This window comes from Condylura cristata, unplaced genomic scaffold (genome assembly GCF_000260355.1).
Source record: "Condylura cristata isolate star-nosed mole 26May11 unplaced genomic scaffold, ConCri1.0 scaffold00029, whole genome shotgun sequence".
In the NCBI taxonomy this organism is placed as follows: domain Eukaryota; kingdom Metazoa; phylum Chordata; class Mammalia; order Eulipotyphla; family Talpidae; genus Condylura; species Condylura cristata.
The window spans coordinates 18,632,008-18,654,913 of record NW_004567130.1 but is presented as its reverse complement, the minus strand read 5'-3'; the positions used below and the strand labels follow the sequence as shown (position 1 = coordinate 18,654,913).

At 47.8% G+C, this 22,906-nt stretch overlaps 1 protein-coding gene across 1 annotated transcript in view; it reads left to right on the top strand.

Annotated features, from left to right (window-relative positions):
* LYST (lysosomal trafficking regulator) overlaps positions 1 to 22,906 on the top strand; it is a 94,982-nt gene that overhangs the window by 4,030 nt on the left and 68,046 nt on the right. Inside the window, exons 3-11 of the mRNA XM_004691026.2 lie at positions 5,139 to 5,229; positions 6,882 to 8,922; positions 10,436 to 11,450; positions 13,428 to 13,586; positions 15,337 to 15,493; positions 16,933 to 17,159; positions 17,539 to 17,605; positions 18,653 to 18,762; positions 20,030 to 20,450. Coding sequence (XP_004691083.1) covers positions 5,139 to 5,229; positions 6,882 to 8,922; positions 10,436 to 11,450; positions 13,428 to 13,586; positions 15,337 to 15,493; positions 16,933 to 17,159; positions 17,539 to 17,605; positions 18,653 to 18,762; positions 20,030 to 20,450 — 4,288 coding nt within the window. The remainder of the gene's footprint in view (positions 1 to 5,138; positions 5,230 to 6,881; positions 8,923 to 10,435; positions 11,451 to 13,427; positions 13,587 to 15,336; positions 15,494 to 16,932; positions 17,160 to 17,538; positions 17,606 to 18,652; positions 18,763 to 20,029; positions 20,451 to 22,906) is intronic.

Here is a 22,906-nt window from a genome sequence, read left to right as displayed (position 1 = left end):
TCAAAGCATTGTCCCTTTGTAGCATCGGCATTAGGACTGTGATCTCATGATCTGAGTCAGTGCTGATGCAAGTGAGACTTCCCGGGTACTTTGATTATAGCTCCGGGTGGGTGCGCGGCAAGTGAGCTGGAAAGACACGGGGCCTGCTCCTCGAACACTTGGCATCAGGTGATGAAGTAGAAACGCATCAGTCACAATAGATGCCTGGGCTTGTGTTTGGTTAGGAGGCGCGTGGCAGACGCCCAGCCCACCGAGGCCCAGTGAGCATGTGTGCTGTCACATGCAGAGGGCAGGCAGAGGGCAGGCGGAAGGCGGCGCGGGGCGTTTTCCTTGGGGAGGGTAATCCAGAGGGTGTCCCAGAGCGCTCGGCTGCACCTCAGAGCGAATGCTCTTCTGCAGTAGGTGACTGCACGTGGCAGCTTTCTCTCTGCCTCCTGCCCTTAGAGAGTGGGAACTCGAGTTTCCTTGCACTTGGAACTTTGTCTCTTTTAATAATACCGATTCTTAGCCAGCGTGGCGGCTTTCCACCACATCTGCAATAGTTTTGGAGACAGACCTCTGTCTACTTTGGGCATGTAATTGTGTGTGGTGCCCGCCCACCAGATTCTCAGCCGCACGTCCGTCTAACAGTGTGACTGTCAAATGCCACCAGGAGTATTGCAGCCACTTAACCCCCAGGAGGGATGAGGAGGAGGTGGGGCCTCGTTAGACGGGATGTGGCAGCAGGACAGGGATCTGTTTTTGGACAGCCCACAGTGAATAATAGTGATCGGGTGTTTGAAGCACTCAAGAGACAGAAGAAAGTGTGGCAGAGATCACATTGACTCACACAGCCTCAGGTGGTCGCTATCTAGCCTTTAAAGAAATTGTGATCCTGTCTATTTCAAGGAAAACTATTAGCCTGATGCTTGACATCTATGGGAAAAACAGTCCATGTCCCTTTCCTGAGACATCAGAAACATTTCACAAAATTTACCCTTGGTGAAGTCTCTAAAAATAGCACAGGGCTTCATACATAGCACTAGGGAAAACTGATTTTTTTTTTTTTTTCAGTTTTTTTAATCAGTCATTTATTTTGTCTCATTATTTGTTTTAAAATATATAACAGTTTATTTTTACATCATTTTGTGCCTTTTCCCATCTCAGTTGTCATCCCCGTGGGCTTCCCATCACCACATCACCTGTGTGCCGTCACCACAGTCCTGTACACTTCTCCCCCACCCCCATTGTTGATCCCACTCCCCACGCCACCCCCATGAAATGTCTCTGTATATAGTTGTTTGTTATTATTATTGTTTTCTCACCTGGTCCTTTATACTCCTGCTATAAGTGAAATCATCCGGTATTTTTCCTTTTCTTTCCGGAAGACAGCAATGTTCGAAACAAGAAGGTCTAGAAGGGAGGCAATACAAGAAGAGTTTACAATTTCTGTTTATTATCATGTTTCAAAAATATGCAACAGTAAAGCAGAATATGACAGTGAGGTGGAATGTGAGAAAGATAGAGAAGTAAACAGAAAGTCCAGAAGATCATCCAGAGAACTGTTTTTCCAAATAGTAGAACTAACATGGATTCATTTTATTTCCTTGAGCTATACCTGCACACCTAAGAAATATTTTTCTTGCAGTACTAATGAAGAAGTATTCACTGATTTGTCGATAGATAAATAATTAGGAATAATTATAAAATTCTGGTAGAAGAAATTAAAGCAAATATATGCATTCATATTTCTATTGGTGTCTGGGACAATAAATGTAGTTAATCAAAATTCTGATTAAAAATAATGCCATTGCCAATTAAGTTAGCTTCATCAGCATTCCAGTGCATTCTGGATCCAGTCCAGATTGCGTCAGCATGTCGCCTGAGGTCCTGAAATCGCGCGGGGGAAGCGTCTGTGCAGTGGGGGTGCTCGGCCTGCCCTGGAGCTCACTCGCCTTTTCCTTCCCACTCTGCCGCGCTTTCAGGTAGCCAAGAGAGACCATCGATGTGAAATCCAGTGTAGAGCCTTGGGATCGAAAATCAGAACTTTATATTTGAAACAGAGCACCACAAATGAGAGTCTGCATGCCCACAAGAGAAAAAGATTCTATGACTTGCACAAGGATAGATCCTACATATGCTCTCTTTGGGCCTCAAAGGATAAGTAAGTCAGAAGTGTCCACCTAGCAGGGTAACAGGGCCAATGTGGCAGGAAGGGCTACTCCCAGGACGGTGTTCGCAGTGATTTGACGGCCTCCGACGAGAGGCCCTGCTCCCCTGCTTTGTATGGGGTGAGCGTGCCCTGCCCCAGACTGCGGTCCCAGCTAGGTGGCAGGACGCAGCACGTTCGCGTCAGTGTCACTCTCGGAGGGTCCGTGTTTCCAGGAGCTAAGCCACTGGGTAGAGTGGGTGTGAAGGGAGAAAGTGCTAAAGAGAGAGAGCAGAAGGGCTGGGCCTCAAGCTCGCGAGGGAGCATGTGGCTAGCTGGGGAGGCATGCGATGAGTTCAGACTGCATGTCACGCCAAAGCCTGGAGGCAGGCGTTTCTGCTTGCATGGCCGTGAAGGCTTGCCAGGGCCCTGTGGAGAGCAGGGCCGTTACAGGACAGCAAGTCCGCTTGCTTCAGAGGCTGCGCTTCCCGCCAGCGCCGCCGGCTCAGCGCCGGGCCCTCCGCCAAGGAGAGAGAGTCACACGAGTCACACGAGGGTAGGGGCCAACATGAGCTTTCACTCTTTTACAAGACTGTACCTTTTGCTGGCATCTTAAAAAATAAACCCAGTATGGGCCATTCATGGAAATGTTAGTGAGTCATCTCTGCCTTGCTGATGTTGAAGGAAGTGCAGAGAAGTGGGGGCCTTTTGGTACCACGTTTACTGTGCGACTAGAATTCAAAGTCATTCACGCAGATGGTGTTTCTTGAACATTGAGGTGGCAGAAAGGGGGTGTGCTGAGGGGTGGCCATGGCGTCCACGCTCCCAGAAGGCCTGGAGAGCATGTTGGGGAGCAGCAAGAGGCAAAGCCACGTCCGTGTGTGAGGCCCGTTTGGTCTGGCACTGCCGGTCGTGCCTGGTGCCCCAGCTTCAGCCTCCAGTGCCCACCGCCTCATCTGCTTGTTAGCCCATGAGGAACAGCGCAGGCCTGGCCAGGCCTGCCCTTGCGAGGCGCCCCCAGCCTACGTGGGTGCCTTCCTCCCGCGAGGACCTGCCCGCCGGTACCGTGGCTCTCGGGCCCTGCCCACTGGGCTCTCAGCACAGCGTCCTGTGGGGGTCTCCGCACTGCGCCTGTCACGCTGTCTCTGCTCACAGCTATAGAAGGCCGAGGCCTGTGAGAAGGACCAGAAGGGTGATCTGAGTGTGAGTCTCTGCCCCTTCCCTCAGCCCTCCAGCCTGCTCTCCTCAGACTGCCCTGGCCCTCCCCTGACTGTCTCTTGGGGCCGCTGGGAGCCTCCTGTTTGCCAAATGCTTCTCAGCCACCATTTTACACAAGTGAGACCCTTCTTACCTGAAATCTCTCATCTCCACTGCTCTCGTCCTCCTCCTCTGGGGAGCAGAGCCCTCCTTCAGCACTGCCCTCCTTACTCCTTTGGCGCTGCTCTCCAGGGCTCCCTTGCCATCATCTGCGCTCGACACCCCAGTACTGTTCCCTAGGAGAGCTCATATATGGCCTGACTTCTGCCCCAGTGATTCCCTTTCTTTCCTTTTTTTTTCTAATTTAAAACTTTTTTTTTAAAGATTTATTTATTTATGCACACAGAATTGGGGTACCAGCCAGAGATGCAGGGGGTGAAAGGATTCACCAGAGACAGAGTGGGGAGATGACAGAGTACACTGCTGAGGGGAGCAACAGGGAGATGGGAGAGGTCTGCTGCTCCCTGTGGGTCACCTCCAGGGCCAGCAGCCATTGAACTTGTACTGCAGTGGCAACAGACAGCTTCACAGTGTGGTGTTTTAACTCATTGCACCACCAAGGAAGGGCCCCGATGTTTCTTTCTTTCTCATCTTTTTCTTCAATTTCAGATCTTGGTCCAACTGTTTATTTAAAAGGTCTCTCCATTTGGATATCCTACAGATCTCTTAATAAAAAGTAAATCTGTCATCTTTATCCATCTTAGTACCACACCTCAGTCCTTGGTGAGCACACTCTCCGTCACCTGGCTGCCTAAACCACTCCTCCCCCCACCCCGCCCCTATACTCAGCTTCAGTCACCTCACTTCTCCCATGTGGTTGCTTAGGTATTTCTTTGTTCTTTTCAGTTTGCTGTCATAGACTTTTGCCCATCATCTCTCTCACTGAGGGGCCCTTGCCCACCAGCCACATTCTGGCCCCTATTCAGTGACCAGATGGGCTTTCTAACAAGCAAACCTGATTGTATCACTGGAGCACCCTCTCTGCTGATTGATGCAAGAAATTCAAACTCTGTCATTGATTCCTTGACCACAGTGTCCCAAATGCCCACATTTTTAGCTTGACCCCCACTTCCACCTCAGGATAAGGATTGTGCGTGCCTCCAAGCCCCTAATCTGAATGCCTGTCCTGTGCCTGGCGCTGCTTACGCTTCATGCCTTCTGTTGCCCTTTAATTGTTTGTGTGTCTGTGTGTAGGGACTGCAGGAGGGGCCTGCCTCTCCTGCCGCACCCCCAGAAAGGGTAAGGCAGTAAGTGCTGGGGACGTCTGGTGTGCAGTCAGAGACTCTGTATCCACTTGCCTTCACTAATGAGTCTTTCTGCATCATTGATTAATAATGTCCATCTCCCTGTTAAAATTGTGTTCTCTAAGTGTTACATTTAACTGCATGAAGACTTCACACTTTATCATAACTTACGTTATGAGTTTGCTAATGAAATAGGGCGTAGTTTTTCATTTTCACCTAGCTCATTTTTTCATAGGTGAGGAATTTTTGCAGTGTGCATGATGGCCTGAACAACTAGTTCTGGAAAAATCAGCAAGAGTGTGCTAAATACCTACAAATACTCTTACATAGTTTTGTCGCTGGAAAGCTTTATAAAGTGGGAAGTTTCACAGCTTTCGCTGGATTCCAGATAGGCTAAATTCTTAGCATCTCAAATGTAACCTTTTAAGAAAAAGGATTTGGGGGGGGCTCAATTAGGAATTAATATCACATGAACTCAGAGCATGAAGACATTTTTGTTTCAAATCTAGGCGCTAACATGCAGAGAAGAACTCCTTACTCTTCTCCTGTCCCTCCTTCCGCTGGTATGGAAGATTCCTGTTCAGGAAGAAAAGGCCGCAGGTATGTTTCTTTATCAGTCACTGCTGTTACCAAAATTCCACTGAGGAAAAATGTTCCACTGAAAAGTTACTTCTGCCTCAGTGGTTGCACAGTTCCAAATCAGAGCAGTGTTAGTGTTACTCTTGATGAGACCTTCTTCAGGCAAGCACAGTTTTTATTTCTTCTGGTATAAAAAGCATGGTGCTTCTCAGAGTATTTCTTGAATGTAATGTTGATTAGACCAGGAAGAAGCAAAGCACTTACCAAGAGGAGTGAATCTAGGAATGTAGCGTAGCATCTGAGAAATGGATGGTGAAAAGTTTGAAGGAAGAAATTTAAGTTCCTAGGTCATTTAATAGGATGCTTTCTGACACAGTACTCTGCCAACATTTTAGTGTTCTACTTTAGTTTATGTAATGTTACTTTTGAAGGGTAAATCTGAAATAATACTTTATTTCAAGTTTAAGTAGAATTATTATACTTAAGATCAGCACTGTACATATTTCTAACTCTGAATAAATTCATGTACTATTAAGTATATGAAACATGAATGTTTTCATGGAGAGACTAACATTACCTCCCTTCCCACTTCCTGGGACATAGGAACCGTGAGTTGTTTAAGGATCTCTCGGGTTATAAAAGCTATTGTATTTTCACATCATGTATGCATCTTTAATATATTTTTGATATGAAGCTTTCTTTTTAGGAAATTATCTAAGGTCTTGCAGTATATATCCTGCTTAACTCTGCTCTTATGTTCTTCTGAGTTTGAAGAATTTGCAAGTTGTTAATCACTAAAAAAACTGATCAGTGTTCTTTGGGGAAGGTGTCGTTGTTGCCGGCATCATTTGCATAGGTGGGATTTCTCAGGCTCCTTTTAATCTCTCCCTCATTTTAATGAAAGTATATATCCTTTGCTTACAGAGTTTTATTTGTTCTAAGTTGCAACCGTATTTTTTGCATAGAACTTACTATGTAATATGTGAAGAGAACTGCCAGTTTTAAGTAGGGAGGAGGATTCATCCATTCCCCAGGAAGTGTTACTGAGGGCCAGCACTTCCCAGCACGTGGACTGACATTGAACATGAGTCCATGACGCCTGTACCGTGTATATGTGGCTCAGCGTGCACGTTGAAGTACTCACTTCACCCGTCTCAAAGAACATGTGGAATCTACTGCATAAACACTGTGCTTTCAGGGATCATGTTTATAGTTCCTTCTAGGAAACGTTTTTGGAAGTTGTTAAAATTCCCAAGTCATATCAGGGGCTATTTTTCAGGATATAGCCCTACACCTTGACCTGAGGCACTGTCAGGGGAGACTGATGAATGGCATGGACAGCAGTGCTAAAGAGCAGATGAGTCAAGACCCTTCTGTGCAGGCTAGAATGCAACCTATGGCTTTGAATCAGAGTTGCTTCCCTAATGTTGTTCTGCTTTATTTCTTTCCAAATCAGTGTTTAGCCTTCCTTTGAACTAACGCCCTAATGCCACGTAGTGCATTAGTGAGAGGGTAAGTGGGGGGAGGGAGAGGGGGCATCACAAATAGCCAAGGAAGTCACAGTGAAAATATACTGAGGACAGACTCCTCATGAGTAAGAGGGTAATTGCCTGTGTAAATTGAATTTGTTAACCTATTGCCGTATTCTAAATGTCCTTTCTTCGTGTCATTAGAGTTTAATCTACCATTCTCCATTGATATAATCCTGACCAAAGAAAAGAACTCAACTTTACAAAGATCTACTCAGGAAAAATCACATTTAGAAGGAAGTGCCCCATCCGGTCAGGTTTCTGCAAAAGTAAGTATTGTTCGAAAAAGCAGACGGCAGCGGAAAATTACCCATCGCTATTCTATAAGAGAAGCGAGAAAGACACCGCTGTCCACCTCTGATTCGGAGGCCAACTCGGACGAGAAGGGGGCGGCCAGGCACCGACGGCCCCGTCTGCTGCAGCACTTGGCGCCACAGCCTCCCCACGGAGACCCCCTGGTGGCAGCCCCTGACCACCTGGCAACCAGAGAAGAGCAGAGGCCTCCTGACGCCATGGCGCTGGGACAGTCCAGGGAGAGAGTTCCAAGGCCAGGATCAGACACTGACATTTTGAGTGAGCCCGCTGCCTTGGCTGTCATCAGCCACATGAACAATACACCCTTTGACCTAGGTCACGTCTTGCTGTCTTTGCTGGAGAAGGTTTGTGAGTTTGACATCACCTTGAGTCGGGATTCTGCCCTGGCAGCCAGTGTAGTGCCCACACTGACAGAGTTCCTCGCGGGCTTTGGGGACTGTTGCCATCCGAGCGATGCCCGGGGGAATCCAGCGCTGTCTGCAGGTTGGACACAGGAGCCGGTGGCGCTGATTCAGCGGATGCTGTTTCGAACAGTGTTGCACCTCCTGTCCGTGGACGTGAGCACTGCGGAGGCGATGCCGGAGAGTCTTAGGAAAAATGTGACCGAATTGCTTAGAGCAGCTTTAAAAATTAGAACTTGCCTAGAAAAGCAGCCGGACCCTTTTGCACCAAGACAAAAGAAAACACTACAGGAAGTCCAGGAGGGCTTTGAGTTTTCAAAGTACCGCCACAGAGCCCTTCTTCTGCCTGAGCTTCTCCAAGGAGTTCTGCAGATCCTGGCCCGCTGTCTTCAGAGCGCAGCCTCAAACCCCTTTTTCTTCAGTCAAGCCATGGATCTGGTGCAGGAATTCATTCGGCATCATGGGTTTAATTTATTCGAAACAGCCATTCTTCAGATGGAGTGGCTGGCCCTGAGAGAGGGCAGCCCTCCCGAGGCCTCAGAACATCTGAGACTGTTAGTGGACAGTGTGAGCAGCATCATGGGCATTGTCAAAAAGGTGAGATCGGAGCAGCTTCACCATTCCGTGTGTACGAGAAAGAGACACAGGCGGTGTGAATACTCCCGCTTCATGCACCACCACCGAGACCTCTCGGGCCTTCCAGCGTCAGCTCTTAAAAGCAGGGCTTGCTGCGACCTGCTCGAGGAGCCTGCGGGCGGCGGGAGCCCCCCTGTGCGGTGCTGCCTGGCCGAGTGTGTGCACCGCTGCCTGCGCCTGCTGCAGCGGGCCTCCCAGCGCGCCACCTGCCTCCGGGTGCTGTCCGCCGTGCGCAGCGTGGGGGTGTGCTGCTGCATGGACCCCAGGGCGGTCATCGCCCCTCTGCTCCACGCCTTTAAATCGCCAGCGCTGAAAAATTTCCAGCAGCACATACTGAACGTCCTGAGCAAACTTATTTTGGATCAGCTGGGAGGTGCCGAGACACCACAGAGAAGTCTGCAAGCAGCTTGTAGCCTTTGTGGGGTGGGTGCTGACCAGCTGGCCAGACTCGAGGAGGCCCTGTGGGCAGGCGCGAGCAGCCTGCCCCATGGAGCCTCCGAGGTCCTGCCCAGCAGCGCCCCTGGAGATTTGTTTGGGAAGTGGGATGCGTTGGAGGCTTACCAGAGCTTGGTGTTTGAAGACAGATTTCACAGTATGCAGGTTGCACACCACATCTGCACTTTAATGCAGAAGGGCAATATAGTTGTGCAGTGGAAACTGTATCACTACATACTTGACCCTGTGCTTCAAAGAGGAGTGGAGTTGGCACGTCACTGTCAGCACCCCCGTGGGGCGTCAGCTCCAACTCAGGCGCGCGGCCACCAGGACCAGAGTCTGCCGCAGGAGGTGCTTCGGGTTTACTTGAAGACTCTGCCTGCCCTGCTGAAGTCAAGGTTTGTACGCCTGCACGCATGCAGGTCTCCCCTACGCTCTGGTTCAGATGTGTGCTAAAGGATGTGCATCTGAACTTTGACCCCGGTACCTGGTGTCCAGTCAGTACCTTCATCACCTGTACGCTAGGGTTTACCTGTAGTCTAACAACAACAAACATTCTTGTACCATGCCAGATTTTTTGAACTTTGTTTTTCTCTTCCCTCCCTCCTCGCGCTGCCTCCTCCCTTCCTTTCTCATAGGGTGATTGATGATGAATGTTAATTTCTCAGTAACCGAAAGTAAAATCTTAAAAATATTTCTGAGAAGTAAACGGGACACAATATAGATGTCCAACAGCAAGAGCAAGGTTAAATTATTTATTTTATAGTTACTTCATGGAATATTATTGGCCATTAACACTATTTACAAAGATCATGTTGGAACATGAGGAAATACTCACATATTTCATGGATAAAGTACGCAAAAATGAGCATATTGTCTGATACTTACAATCATGTAAATTGGTGTCTACCTAAATTGGTATTTACTGTAGCAGTGTAACTAAGAGTGTTATTATTGTCTTTTTAATGCAATATTTACATTGATTTACTAAGTACTATGTCCAGAAAATAATGTTAAATTTTAAAGAAAAAAAATTTATATTTAAATTCCACCAATAGGTTTTCCAGATTTTATGATTTTCATGTGTGGCACTTAAAAAATAACTATAGAAAATAATTGTATCAGTAATATTCACTCCTGATGGGTAGTCAGGTCTTCCAGATGATACACATGCCACTTTAAAAGCCTGTAAGCGACTATTAGTCAACTTACAGTCATTATGTTTGCAGTCCTCTTTTTTCATTCCTGACATTCTGAAATTGTTTGCAAGAACTGACTTTGATTTGCAAGCCTGAAGCTCCTTGGCAGGTTGTGGACAACCTGCCTCTTCACTGGCTGGTTTGCATTTAAGTTATGATGAGGACTCCTGAGAGTCGTCTTGGGGAGACCCGGAGTCTCGCTGGAGACAGCCGAAAACCTTCAACTCTAGTTTGTTTCTTTCACTTTAGAAGGTGCAGATTTAAAGTAAACAAAAAGTCTTCGGTAAACAAGCAGAACATAGATGCCTACTGCCTTGGGGATGTCTGCCTCCCGGTGGCGGTAGCATGGCATTGTGTGTGCAGGATTTGCTGGTCAGAGGAAGCGTGCTTCCTGTATTTGGTGCTGGTAACGGAGGTGCGTGCCATCCTTCTTGGAGATGTGGCTGTAGCCACATAGATGGCATTTGAAGAAGGATGTGAAAGTAATTAGAAAGTAACTTGGGATTTGGATCACGACAAAGGACTTAAGCCACATCATTGCTGAATGAAGTAAGATGGCATTAAAAAGGCAAAGATTTTGCAAGATGAGATGAAACCAGAGTAAAAGAGTGTTTAGTACATACCGTGTACACCATTAACATTTTCTAGTATACATAGCTGTTTTCAAGCGACGTGTCTATATATAAATTTCTTGTATGTTTCTCTTTCACAGGGTAATAAGAGATTTGTTTTTAAGTTGCAATGGAGTAAATCAAATAATTGAATTAAATTACTTAGATGGCATTCGAAGCCATTCCTTAAAAGCATTTGAAAGTCTGATAATCAACCTCGGGGAACAAAAGCCAGAGTCTGCGGGGGCAGGCACGGATGGCTCAGACGCCGAGCGGAAGGAGCTGCCGCCCGCCAGCCCGGGCACTGTGTGCGGCAAGCACACTCCGGCACAGTCCCCTCAGAGTCTTCGCAGGTTTTATGCGGGCCTCAGAGAGGCTTACCCAAAGAGACGGCGGCCCATCGGCCAGGACGTTCACACCGATACCATAAACCTGTTCCTCTGTGTGGCTTTCTTAAGCGTGAGTGAAGAGGCAGCAGCCCCTGAAGGAGACTCAGCCAGCCGTTCCCAAGACCTCCCTGACTGCGACGTGGAGGTTGCTCCCGGGCCGCCCTGCGTGTCTCTCGGGAGCCTGGTCCTGCCCGGTCCTGAGCACATGCACCGGGCAGCAGACATTTGGTCCATGTGTCGCTGGGTCTACATGTGGAGTCCAGTTTTCCAGAAGCAGTTTTCCAGGCTTGGTGGTTCCCAGGTGTGCCACAGATTAGTGCTCATGATAATCCAGAGGCTGTTCAGGAGTCCCGAAGAGGACGGAGGCAGGAAGGCAGCAGCTGTGAGTGTGAATGACAGCCAGGGCCTAAAGGTGACTCCTCAGCCCGGGAGCTGCGTGGCGGAAGACGTGTCGCCTTCCGCTCTGCAAAGTGACTCTCCACCAGTGGAAACGGGTGGTCGCAAAGGGACAGCTGCCGCTTGGGGCAGCGCAGCGCCGCGGCCTCCTTCCGTAACCGCAGACCAGACCTCCGTGGCTGAAGCTGCCCCCGGGGAAGCAGAGATGTCGGCCAGCCCAGGCAGTGAGCCCTCACTCCAGAGCTTACGGCTTCTGGAAGCCCTCCTGGCCATTTGTCTTCAGAGCGTCAGAGTCAGCCAGCAAAGGATGGACTCGGAGTCACCTACCCAGGTAATGGCTTGTCCTTGGCCCCTGTCGCGGAGGCCTGTGGCACGTGGTTCCTAAGATGCTGCTGGCCCCTCAGCTCAGCCGGGCGCCTTTGCTGCCTGCTGTCGCCCACTGTCCTGGAGGCTGGTCGCGCTCTCTGGAGCAGGCGCACAACAGCAGTGGGGCCAGGTGCCATGGGCCTGCTTGTGGGGCCGGCTTTCCAGAAACAGGTGTACAGGCTGCTGGTTTCCAAGCAGCCGTGGGTGAATTTTTTTTTTTTTTTAAGATTTATGTATTTGTGCATATAGAACTGGAATACAAGCCTGAGGTGCAGGGGACTGAGAGGATGCACCAGAGACAGAGTGGGGAGCAGGACAGGCAGACTGATGAAGTACACTGCTGAGGGGAGCAGCCGGCAGGTCAGGAGAGGTCTGCCGCGCCCGGGGGGGTCAGCTTCAAGCCGAGGATCAAGCTCGCACTGACGCAGCTGCAGCCAGCTTGCAGTGCTGCATCCTTACCCGTTGCGCCAGCAGGGAGGGCCCCTATGGATGAATTTTTGAAAGTTGTATATAGTATTGTATGTAGTGTTGTTTTTCCAAAGTTTCTCAATTTTAAGACGCCCAGGATGGTAAGCACAGTGCAAGCCCCCTGGCAGCAGAGGAGTACGTGGCCCAGTTCTTGCCCTTTTGGTTTGGGACATAAAACCTCTCTGTGACAGAGATGCAGCCCTGGCTGGCATTAAATGTGCATTAAACGTTGAGCGAGAAATAATGATTGTTGTGTTTTAAAAGTTTAAGATCTCGGTGTGAGCCTGCTGGCGCTCCGCCCGGACCCTCAACCAGCTGACGCACCCACCTTCCCTCCTCCCTGGCGGTGATTGTTGAGTCTCGCCTCTGACCCCCCAAGGATTGCCCTTGGCTGAGAGAGCCGCCCCGCCCCGGCCGCGCAGGGTGCTGGTGCCCAGTACCGGGGGTGGGGGGGCCGACTCTGGGGACCACCCCTGGTGTGGTTCAGGCTCCACAGCGTCCTGTCTGTGGAATTTGCCCAGGGCCAGACATTTCTGCAGTCACCTCTTTGCCTCCAGCTTCTCCGCTTCCCCAGTGCCCATGTAGGTCCCCCAGAGGGTACTTCTGAGCAAAAGAGCAGTCCCCACCCGGCCCCATGCAGAGCCCCTGAACCTGGCCTGAGTGCGCTCTTCTAGTTGATGCCGCCACAGTTCTGCAGCCAGGGCTCCAACTCCCTTGACGGCGCGCGTCCCACTGCGCTCCCAGCTCAAACTCCTGGCGCGTTGCTCACAGTTGAATCCACACTCCTGGGGACCAGCCACAAGGCCCTTCTCAGGTTAGCCTCTGCCGCACCACCCTCCCGGGCTGAGGTCAGTCAGGCTGAGCTGGCGGCTTCCTGGGGGCCCTTCTCCCACCATTCGCTGGGGGCTTGCTCCCCACCTCAAGGAAGCCGCCGCTGGGACCCTGCCTGAGTTGGCAGCGCCTCGGGCTCGCTCCCACAGCCTTCTGCGACTTCGGTGTGGCTGCCTTAGCGTCTGCTTGCGTGGTCCGTGGGGTCCCTTTCTCACGCATCTTGGTGGCCTCAGAACCTAATACTGGGGCTGTCTACCAAGTGTTCACTCAGGGCCACAAAGAGTAATGAAGGGGGATGAACAGGGGGTTAGAACTAGCATTTCTTGAAGTGGTGAGCAATGTAAGCATAAGGAATTTATAGACTGTGGAGATGTCAGTCAAAACTGAACTAAACTTTTTGTGATACAATTAATGTAACCAACTGAAATTCATGATCAAGGAAGATGAGTAAAGCTTGTCATAAATAGAAAGATTATCAGCTGAAATAAGATTTAGCATTAAAAACGATGTGTGCAGTTACCTCCTTGCATAGCAACCGCTCAGGAAAGGACTTGCTTTGGCTTGTCCGTCCGTGTTAGTGTCATTGCTTTAGGTTCTCGTGAAGTATGTCATTGATTTTCTTAGCTCTTGCACTTTACCTTAGAGCCTGACCGTGGGACACGTGCTGTCGCAGGTGAGGGAGCACCTTTCCCAGTCCAGGGCGGTGGAGACGGAGCTGGCCGTGCCCCTGCTGGACGCCCTGCTGCGCGTGGCCCTGGGGGCACACCCGGCAGGCCTGGAGCACGGCGGCGCTGCCGAGCAGGTAAGAGCGCTGGGAGCCACCCGCCCACCCGCCTGCATGGGGCCGAGAGCCAGGCCGAGGCCGGGTTGCGCCCCACTTTCTTTAGCCCAAGTGGACGTTCACTGAGAATTACTCCCTGTAGCGTAGACGCGAGCGACCCGGCGAGCCAAGCGCACAGGGCGGCGACTCTCGCCGCACCTGGTCCTGGAGCGCCCTGCTCCCTTCACTTGCATGAAAATAGCAGCTTTAGCTCTGATTTGTTCAGGTTAACACATTTTTCTGAAAGAATTGTTTTAATTTTTTTCTTGAAACTGATGCGTAGTTAATTTTTCTCTCCTTTTACATTTTTTTATGCCTAATTCATTATTTCCAGTCTCTTCTCTCTATATCACTTTTCATTCCTTGGTCTCACTGTACATTTTATAATCTGCCACACTGTTTGCTGTCTTTATTGTCGTAACAACTTACTGAGATAGGTATTAACGCCTTCATTGTGTGACTGAATCAGCTGGTGAACTGGAAATGGTTCAAGTACCTGCTGCATTCTGCCTTCTGTTAACATTGCCACTGAGCTTGTGTAAGTGATATCTTTTCTCAAGCAGAGATATTGAGTGGTATCTTTGTAAGGAAAGAAAAAAAAATTTTTTTATTACAAAAGTTTATTTTTACATCATTTTGTACATTTTTTTTTCCATCTCAATTGTAATCCCCGCAGGTTTCCCATCACCAAGTCACCCATGTGCCATCACCATAATCCCGTGCATTTTCCTCCCCCCTCATCCCCCCCGTTTTTGATCCCATTCCCCACTCCACCCCCACAAATGTCTCTGGTATATGGTTGTTCATTATTTTTGTTATTTTCTCGCCTGGTCCATTATACTCCTGCTATGAGTGAAACCATCTGGTATTTTTCTTTTTCTTTCTGGCTTATCTCACTAAGCATGATCTTTTCCAGTTCCATCCAAGTTGCTGCAAAAGACATGTGTTTCTCTTTTTTGGTTGCTGAGTAATATTCCATTGTATATATGTACCACATCTTTTTTATCCAGTCATCTACTTTTGGGCATTTGGGCTGCTTCCATGTTTTTCCAATTGTAAATAAAGCAGCAATAAACATTGGGGTACAGGTATCTTTTTCAATCAGTGTTTTTGTGTCTAGGAAAGAGAATTTTTATGCTACAAGGTAGTGCATGGGAAGTCAGACCTGAAGTTCTTCAGTCTTATGTGCTTATGTCCAGACATTGCATTCTGAAGTCTTAGAATGAAACTCTTTGGAAGTTTTTCATATCTTCTTTGAAGATATTAGATACCTAAGTGAATTCTGAAATACTTTATTTATAAAAATTCTATGATGAAATTTTTTTTCTCACTATGTAAAAATAATATGTGCTTATTTGCATTAACCATAAGAGGTGAATAATTACGACTTTTGGTGGTTTTTAGTCTTTTCCTACTGTGTAACTAGAATGAAATTTCTTAGACTGACTTTTCAATAACATTGAAATGAGCAGGGCTTAATTAATCTAGAGACCTCCGTCTTTGACATGTGGATCAACTTGTCTAAGAGACTTAACATTTTTGCTGCGTTAATTTCATAATTCATGTTGATTCCTAAGATTGTTTTCCTAGTGGAAATACAGAAATAGTCCTTAAAATCACTCAATACACAACAGAGATGGAAAAAGGCACAAAATGATGTAAAAATAAACTATTATATTATTTTTTAAAATAACAATAAACATGTGCAGATAATAACTTTTGCCATATATAGAGTCATCAGTCTGAAGAAGAATTGTCCTCTCAGCCTGCTGATTTTTCAGAAGAAACTGAGGATCCTCAGTGGTGTGATTTTAGACTTTTGGTTGAAGAGGAAGGTTATGAAGCTGACGGTGAGAGCGACCCTGGGGACAGCGAAGCCTGGGATGATGGTAAAACAGCACAGAGACGTGCGATGGGTGTGCGGGTCGGGCTGCGTATTGGCAGGCGGCATCGCTTTGAGATTTTGTGTCACTTTAAAAGTTAAAAAGAGCATTGCATTATCATTTTCTTTGAAATTAACAGCAAAGCTTGCTCTCATATATGCAGTACAGAGAGCGAGAGGTGCCTCATTATCACAAACACTGAAGGCCTGGATGTAAAGGGTGGAGGAAGCCCCTACCGCCTTTATATTCGAGAGGAAAAGCCAAGCAAGTCTAAGAAATCAGCAGTATAAAGAAAATAAAACAGGGTGTGTTAATGTTTGGGAGGGTGTCTCTGAGAAGGCTTGCTGACTAGATCTGAAAGAGTTATCTATGTAGATATTTATCAATTTAAACATTATTTCTAGGAGCACAGCGTGCTCTCTTAAAATCGTATCAATTGAGATTTCTAGGATGCAATTTTTCATACCAAAAGCTGACAGGTACAAACTCCACCGTAGCAGTAGCTAGCTTGTTCCTTCATGGGGTAGCAGGCAATGAAAACACTGTGACTTAAGTATTTCGAGGGTAGGCAGTTTGGGGTATGATTTTTTACTGGCTGTGTGAGAGGAATATGTTAAATCTGTGTCCTGAGTCTACACAAATTGCTGTTGATATTTCTCTTTCTTTTGAAGATCAGAACCACTTTCATAGTTTGTGGGTTGAGACCGCTGGCTTAACACCTTCGCCCAATTTGACCCTCAGCCACTCCCTGCCCTCCACATCATTCCCTCTTGCTTCTCCTCCTTACTTCCGTGGGATGCTTTGGCTCAGCTCCGCAGTTACACTTTGAGGATTTGTTGCCGATTTCATGTTGTCCGACCCCTTGTTCTGTTTCCCATGTGTTAGTAATGCCATCTGGTGTTTGTCTTTTTCTGTGGGACTTGTTTTGCTTAACGTAACCCCTTCCAGTTCCATCTTGTCCCAGATGATGAGAGTTGGTCTTTCTGGATGGCTCCGTGATGCCCTGAGGCCCCACTGTGTCTGTAGGCCGCGTCTTCTGACCCACTTGCCCGTCTGTGGCACAAGCCTCGTTGCCATGTTGCCATAGCCGCAGCCATCCACAGTGCTGCAGTGAGTGTAGGGGACACGGCCCAAGTCTAGGCCTTTCCCTTCTTCGGGCTGATACTCCGAGTGAGCCGGTGGATCCACTTTTAATATTCTGAGAAGTGTCCGTGCTATTCTCCAACCTGACTAACACTCGTCGCTTCTGGGCTTTTTGTTGAGGTGGTTTTGATTTTCATTGTCTTGATTTGCATTTCCCTGACAGTGGTAGGATACATATAACCAATATTTTGTAGGGACTGTTTTTGTGAGCATCTTCTTAGGAATGACACTTTCGCAAGCCAAGTGATTAGTGAGCTTTGGCATATTTACTCATCGAATAAAACCACTTCCTTCCCCTCCAGGTGTGGACTTCGAGCGTGAGGCACTGGATTCCAGCGCGGGAGGGAGCCCAGATGGTCTACTTGAGACCCCCACTCAAGGGGAAATAAGACACCCTGAGATCTGTATGCTGGAATTAAGTTTACTTTCTACTAGTAAAGTCAACCTTGATGTTCTTGCCCATGTATTTGAGAGTTTTTTGAAAATCATCAGGCAGAAAGAAAAGAACATCTCTCTGCTGTTGCAACAGGTAAGCAGGACTGGCGGTTTTATCACGCTCATGACCCAGTTGGTGCTCTCAGGTAGAACTCTGCTTGGGTGGGAATTGTTTGAGTGGTGTATGTAGAAACACACACTACCTTAGGTGTGTTTTTAACTAAAAGTGGTACTCTAAAAACCTAATAATTTCATAGTTCTCTAAAATAACATTAAAAGGTAATGCAGTCATTGACATACTAAAAATGAAATCAGGCCTATTTCTGAGACCAAGTTGTGTTTTTTACACTGTACTTCACTGTAGTGCGGCCATTGTTTTGAAAAACTATCAAATGATCCACCCATAGCAGTCTCTCTCGTTATTTTCAGAGATAAGAAGTTGACTTTCTTATGGTTTGTTTTTTAATCTCTAGGGAACTGTGAAAACTCTTTTAGGAGGGTTCTTGAATATTTTAACACAAGCTGATTCCAGTTTTCAAGGTGCGTTAAAACTGTTGGCTTTATTTATTCATATACATATATCTAACTTATTTATTTATGCACATAAGAACTGAGTCAGACCAGAGGTGCAGGGGAAGAAGGGTGAGAGGAATCTCCAGAGACAGAATGGGGAGCAGAACAGGCCGATCTACTGAAGCCCACTGCTGAGGGGGCCGGTGGGAGACAGGAGGGGTCTGCTGTGCCCTGGGGTCCCGCCCTGACTGGGGATGGGACTCCGCTGCAGTGGTTGTGGGCAGCTCCATGGTGCTGAGACTTGACCCCTTGTACCACCAGGGAGGCCCTGACACTGTTAGTTTTAACAGTACGTGGGCATTGTTTTGTTGCTACAGCCAAGTTGATGATAATGACGTCCACTGGCGTAGTGTTGTATATTTAGGAAAGAGCTTTATGTGCTCCGTTTCTCTGTTCCTCAGAAATATCCAGTACAGTAGGCCTCTAGAAGGGAAATGTAGATTTCAGTGGACTGAGTGGGTGTTCAGTGTCCGGTCCGGAGCCGCCGAGCACCACAGCCAGTCGGCTTGCGTGTCGCCACTGTGTGGGACACGGGTTGAGGACCTGCTTCCGCGAGTGCTTTCATAGGGCTGGACACTCATGATGAATATTAGCATGCCGTGAACTGTGTGGAACCTTACATCTAGTTGGAGATAACCTAATTTTACTTGGATAATGAAGGCTAATATACACAAAATTTTAATTTGGGCTAGTCACATGTTTCCTTGTGGTTTAATTCAAGTTTGCATGTTTTTGGCAGCCATACCTCAGGAGAGAGGTGCATCTTTTCTAAGGCTCATGACATCTCTAGCCGACTACTGTGCTTTACAGCCAGCCTCCCCGCAGCCAGGTCACTGTGTGCGCCCACTCTATCAAAATGCATTGCTGTTTCCTCTGCAGAGCTGCGGATTACTCGACTCTGTACAATGCATTTAAGATACGACAGTAGTGTCTGACATCTCTTCCAGGGAAATTGCTTGTTAAGTTCCTTTAATTAATTGTAGGTTGACTTTAACTTTTCCCCTCTCTCTTTAGAGTGCCAGAGAGTATTGGTCGACCTGCTGGTATCTTTGATGAGTACAAGAACATGTTCAGAAGAGCTAGCCCTTCTTCTGAGAATATTTCTGGAGAAATCTCCGTGTATAGTAAATATGCTATAATTTATTTTCCAGTGATACTAATAGAATATTTTAAAAACTGTTTGAAAATCACCAAACTTTCACTTTTGATGTGGTAATTGTTGTACCATCAATTCTTTGCTATGTGTGAGGCTCTCAATTATTTACTGTTTGCACATTTCTTAATCAACTGCATTTCTGTTTTGCTAACCAGATATATCACTGTTTCCACCTCCAGTTTTTGTGCTTAAGAAATGGTAAATAACTTTAGTTACTGAAGAGAACTTAATTATGAGTAATGATGGCCATGTTGAGGATTATACCTTTTTAGAAAATTATTCCCTGCTCTTAGGTATAGTCTATCATTGTTTTTGTCCAGTGTGATTTAGTGTTCTTTGCTAAGAAACCCGTTTTTGTAATGAAATCTTTGACAGAAGCATAAGTGACTGGATACCTTGGCGCAGTCTTTGAAGCAAGACTGGGAGCCCCTGAGCTCCGACACTTTCTTCCCTCCCAGCCCTGCAGCCTGGAGGGGCCTGTAGAACGTGAGGGCCAGAACACTAGTGTCTGGAGAGCTGAACATGTGTTTCCGGGATGTTTCTGTTGCTCTTTCTAGTGCATTCCTCATCAAACTCACTAGGTATTGTTTTGTGCGTGAGCAGGGCACTGTACTAGGCTGATCTTTCTTACTTTTCACCTGACTTCTTAATCATTGCTCTTCCGTTCAATTAGATACACATTTCCTCTCTTTCCTATGCTATCTATAGTTTAGTTTAACCAAAAACTTATAAATAAAACCCCAAAATGTTATTTTATTCGATTGTAAACAAGTGAAAGAAAATATTTTGACTAGAGAAAAAGCACGTAAAATAGGTTGGAAAGTGATGGACCCCTGAGTTTGGTTATCAGCCCTGCTAGGTGCACAGATCTGGAGACCTTGTGAGGTCTCTGGTTCTGTCCATCATTCCGAAACTAGCAATAGATGAAACTATAATTTACTTGGGAAGAAACATCTTTCTTCAGTATAAATGATTCCTGATGTGGTATTTAATTTTAGGTTTCAACCATAAGAGCATCTGAGTCTCCAACAAATTAACCACAGGAGATTACACATTAAAAAGTGGAAATCTGTATTCGCTATGCATCTTTCCTGCACAGAAAGGACAACTTCGGTGATATGTTAGCTTGGAAATATTTAAATAGGAATGCTTGTATATTTGTATTTTCATTTATGCACCGAATTTCAAGATAATCATGCGCCTTGTAACACTGTGAAACTGTGACTTTTCCCTAGGAAACTCTTCTTCTGGGTCTCCTGAGAATCATTGAGAGTGACCCCACTGCGGGCCCGGCCCAATGCCTGACCTTCCCCTTGCCGCAAGTCCCCAGCGCCACTGGGGCTGCCCTGGCGAGGAGCCCCGGGGCCGCGAGCGGTGAGGCCAGGGAGCTTCTAGGAAGAGCACGCGCTTCCCAGGGCCCGAAGGGGGCAGGCGGGGACAGCCCGCCCCAGCGGCCTCTCTCCTCCTGGCTCGTGGCCCCCGTCCACCTGCCGCTGCTGGGCCAGAGCTGCTGGCCACACCTGTCAGAAGGCTTCAGCGTGTCGCTGTGGTTTAACGTTGCACGCCCCCCCGGGGCCGCAAGGGGCACGGAGAGAGGCAGCCAGGCGAAGAGGAGCGGCGGCCGGCTCTCACGCGGCAGCAGCTCCGACGGCACAGGTACGGCGCAGCGCCCTCCGAAAGCCCGTTCCGCCGGCCAGTGAGGATAGAGCGGTGCCCCGACTTGCTCTGGGTAGTTGCACAGCCTCCCTGGCGGTGACAGCTCACTCGGGAAACCGGCACTGTCGGGTGGCCGTGGCGACCCCGCTTTCTCTGTGCTCAGCTTCACGTGTGCGGGATCGCGCAATGGCCACCGGGAGGTCACCGCGCACGCACCTGCGCTGGGGGGTCCACTCACCCCCGCCCTCCAATGGGGGGACTCCTGAAGCGGCCCAAGGATGGAGACCTCGGGCCCCTTCCTGCTGCTGCTCCCCGTTGGCCGGCCCTGTCACTCAGCCCTCTTCTACCTCCTTTTTCTCCTTTATTTCAAGCTGTCCTCTTCTGCACCTCACCTGGGGCCCCTCTCCTGGTTCCTGTTACAGAACGTTTAAATGCATCAGGTGTTCTCCAGGGTTAGAATACATTTCGTTCCAGCCCTTTCTATAGCTAAAGACTACCCGCATCTGTTCCTTGTATACCCGGGCCAGAGGGAGCATGTTTGACAAGGAGCATGGGATAGCTATGGCTGTGGGGCAGAAAGCATGCTGGTGCTTTCTCAGGGCCCACGTGGGATGGAGGAATCAGAGGAGCCATGTGTGGGGGCTGTGCTTACGGGGCTGCTGCCCCTGAAACTTCCTCAGGGGAAGCTCACCCGGCCTGGTGGGGCCTCTGCTTCAGGGCACAGGCCTTCACTCGTGTCTGGTCCCCGGGAGAGGCCTTCTCTTGCCCACCTAAGCTGGAGGGGAAGTCTTGAGAGGAGCGGTCAGATTGCAGGGTGGGAATGTCACCACAGCCACAGTGCGAACTCTGAAACCGCCCCCTGAGACACATGTGGGAGGAGCACAGCACGCTTGCGCACCTCTGGGGGCCAGCCTAGAAGGCCGGAGCCCTCGGTGTCGTGGCAGAGAGTGTGTTTGCCTTGGGCCGCTGAAGCATTTTCTTTGTGAGTCGGATTTTGTTACCGAGACGCTGGTAGCTCAGGACAGACCTGTGGTGGCGGCGCGGCGCTAGATAGCTCATGCGCAGTGAGAGCTTTCTGTGTGTGCCCTCTGGTCATCTCTTCCTACGTGTGTGTTCAGTCTTCACAAAAATTCAGTTAAGTGTCCACTTTACCGTGTCTACAGACAAGGTACAGCAGTGTATCCCATTCTTGTAGCTGATAAGTGATAAAAATGGGCCTTTCACCACCTGCATTTACCTTCAGAGCAGGCTACACTCTGACCTGCGCAGATTATGTTCCCATGTTTTGAGTGGGGTAGTCCCAGTGCAAATAGTCTGATAGCAATGAAAATATACACAATGACTTGAGAAAAGTATTACAAAATTTTTAAAATACTTTTTGTGAAGATGTATTGATCAACATTTTAGAAGGAGGATTTTGTATTAACATTTTAGAAGAACCTTTAAAATAGTGGAAGGTCTGACAGATGAGAAGACATTGCACGTGCTGGCATACCCTTTGCCACTAAACCTGTGTGCACCGTTAAACAGGCTATTGACCTCTTGATATCTCAGTCCTGTCACCCCATGGTGAAATATTTACCTCCTAAGATTGTTGTGTGCATTCAATGAAAAAAATTTGTAATATTCCTGCTCTATAGTTCCTACGTACATTTTTGTTCTTTTAATTCTACAAGTTCAGATTTAATTGAAAACTTTTTAATATCATATCAGATATGAGTTCTTTACAGATCTTACCTACGGGGCAACAATCCTTAAGTTAATCAGTAGCTTTAATTCTAATTTTTAAAACTTTAACACTGCTACAGGGGAGTATTCTTAAAAATTGTATTCATTCAAATAACTGTTGAAAATGGCAATTAATATAAATATATGCAGTCCAGTAACTCGTTGTGTGCTCTAAAAGCCTGACCTTACACATGCATCTTGTGTTTTGACGCGAACAGCATTATGTAAAAGGTGGCATAGATGGTTTGACGAGCGAGGGCTCTATAAATGCTCGGGTCGTGCTGCGTTTTAAGTGCTGGGAAGGAGAAGCATGGATCACTACATGCCACAACATGTGGCAGTTACCTTGATGATTTGCCTTAAAGAAATATTTTAGATTTTCAGAATCACTTAACGTCATGTTCAGTGACCACATACCAGGGAGCATGACGTTTCTCAAAAGGAATTTTAATGTCATCAGTTTTGTTTTTAAATCATGCCATCATAATAGTTACGAGGTGGTTTTGTCTGTCAAGGCCAGCGATGATGGCACGTTGTCCCGGGACTCAGACCACAACCGACAGAGCAACCGTGCAGGCTGGTAGCAGCCATGTGCCCTCGGCTCAGGTTCTGACAGGGCGCTGCCATGATGCCTGTGATTTGCGCGTGCCTGTGACCAGCCCCAGTCACCAAATGCTTAAATGTTTAATAACCTTGGAAGCATTCAATTACTGCTTGACTCTTGATTA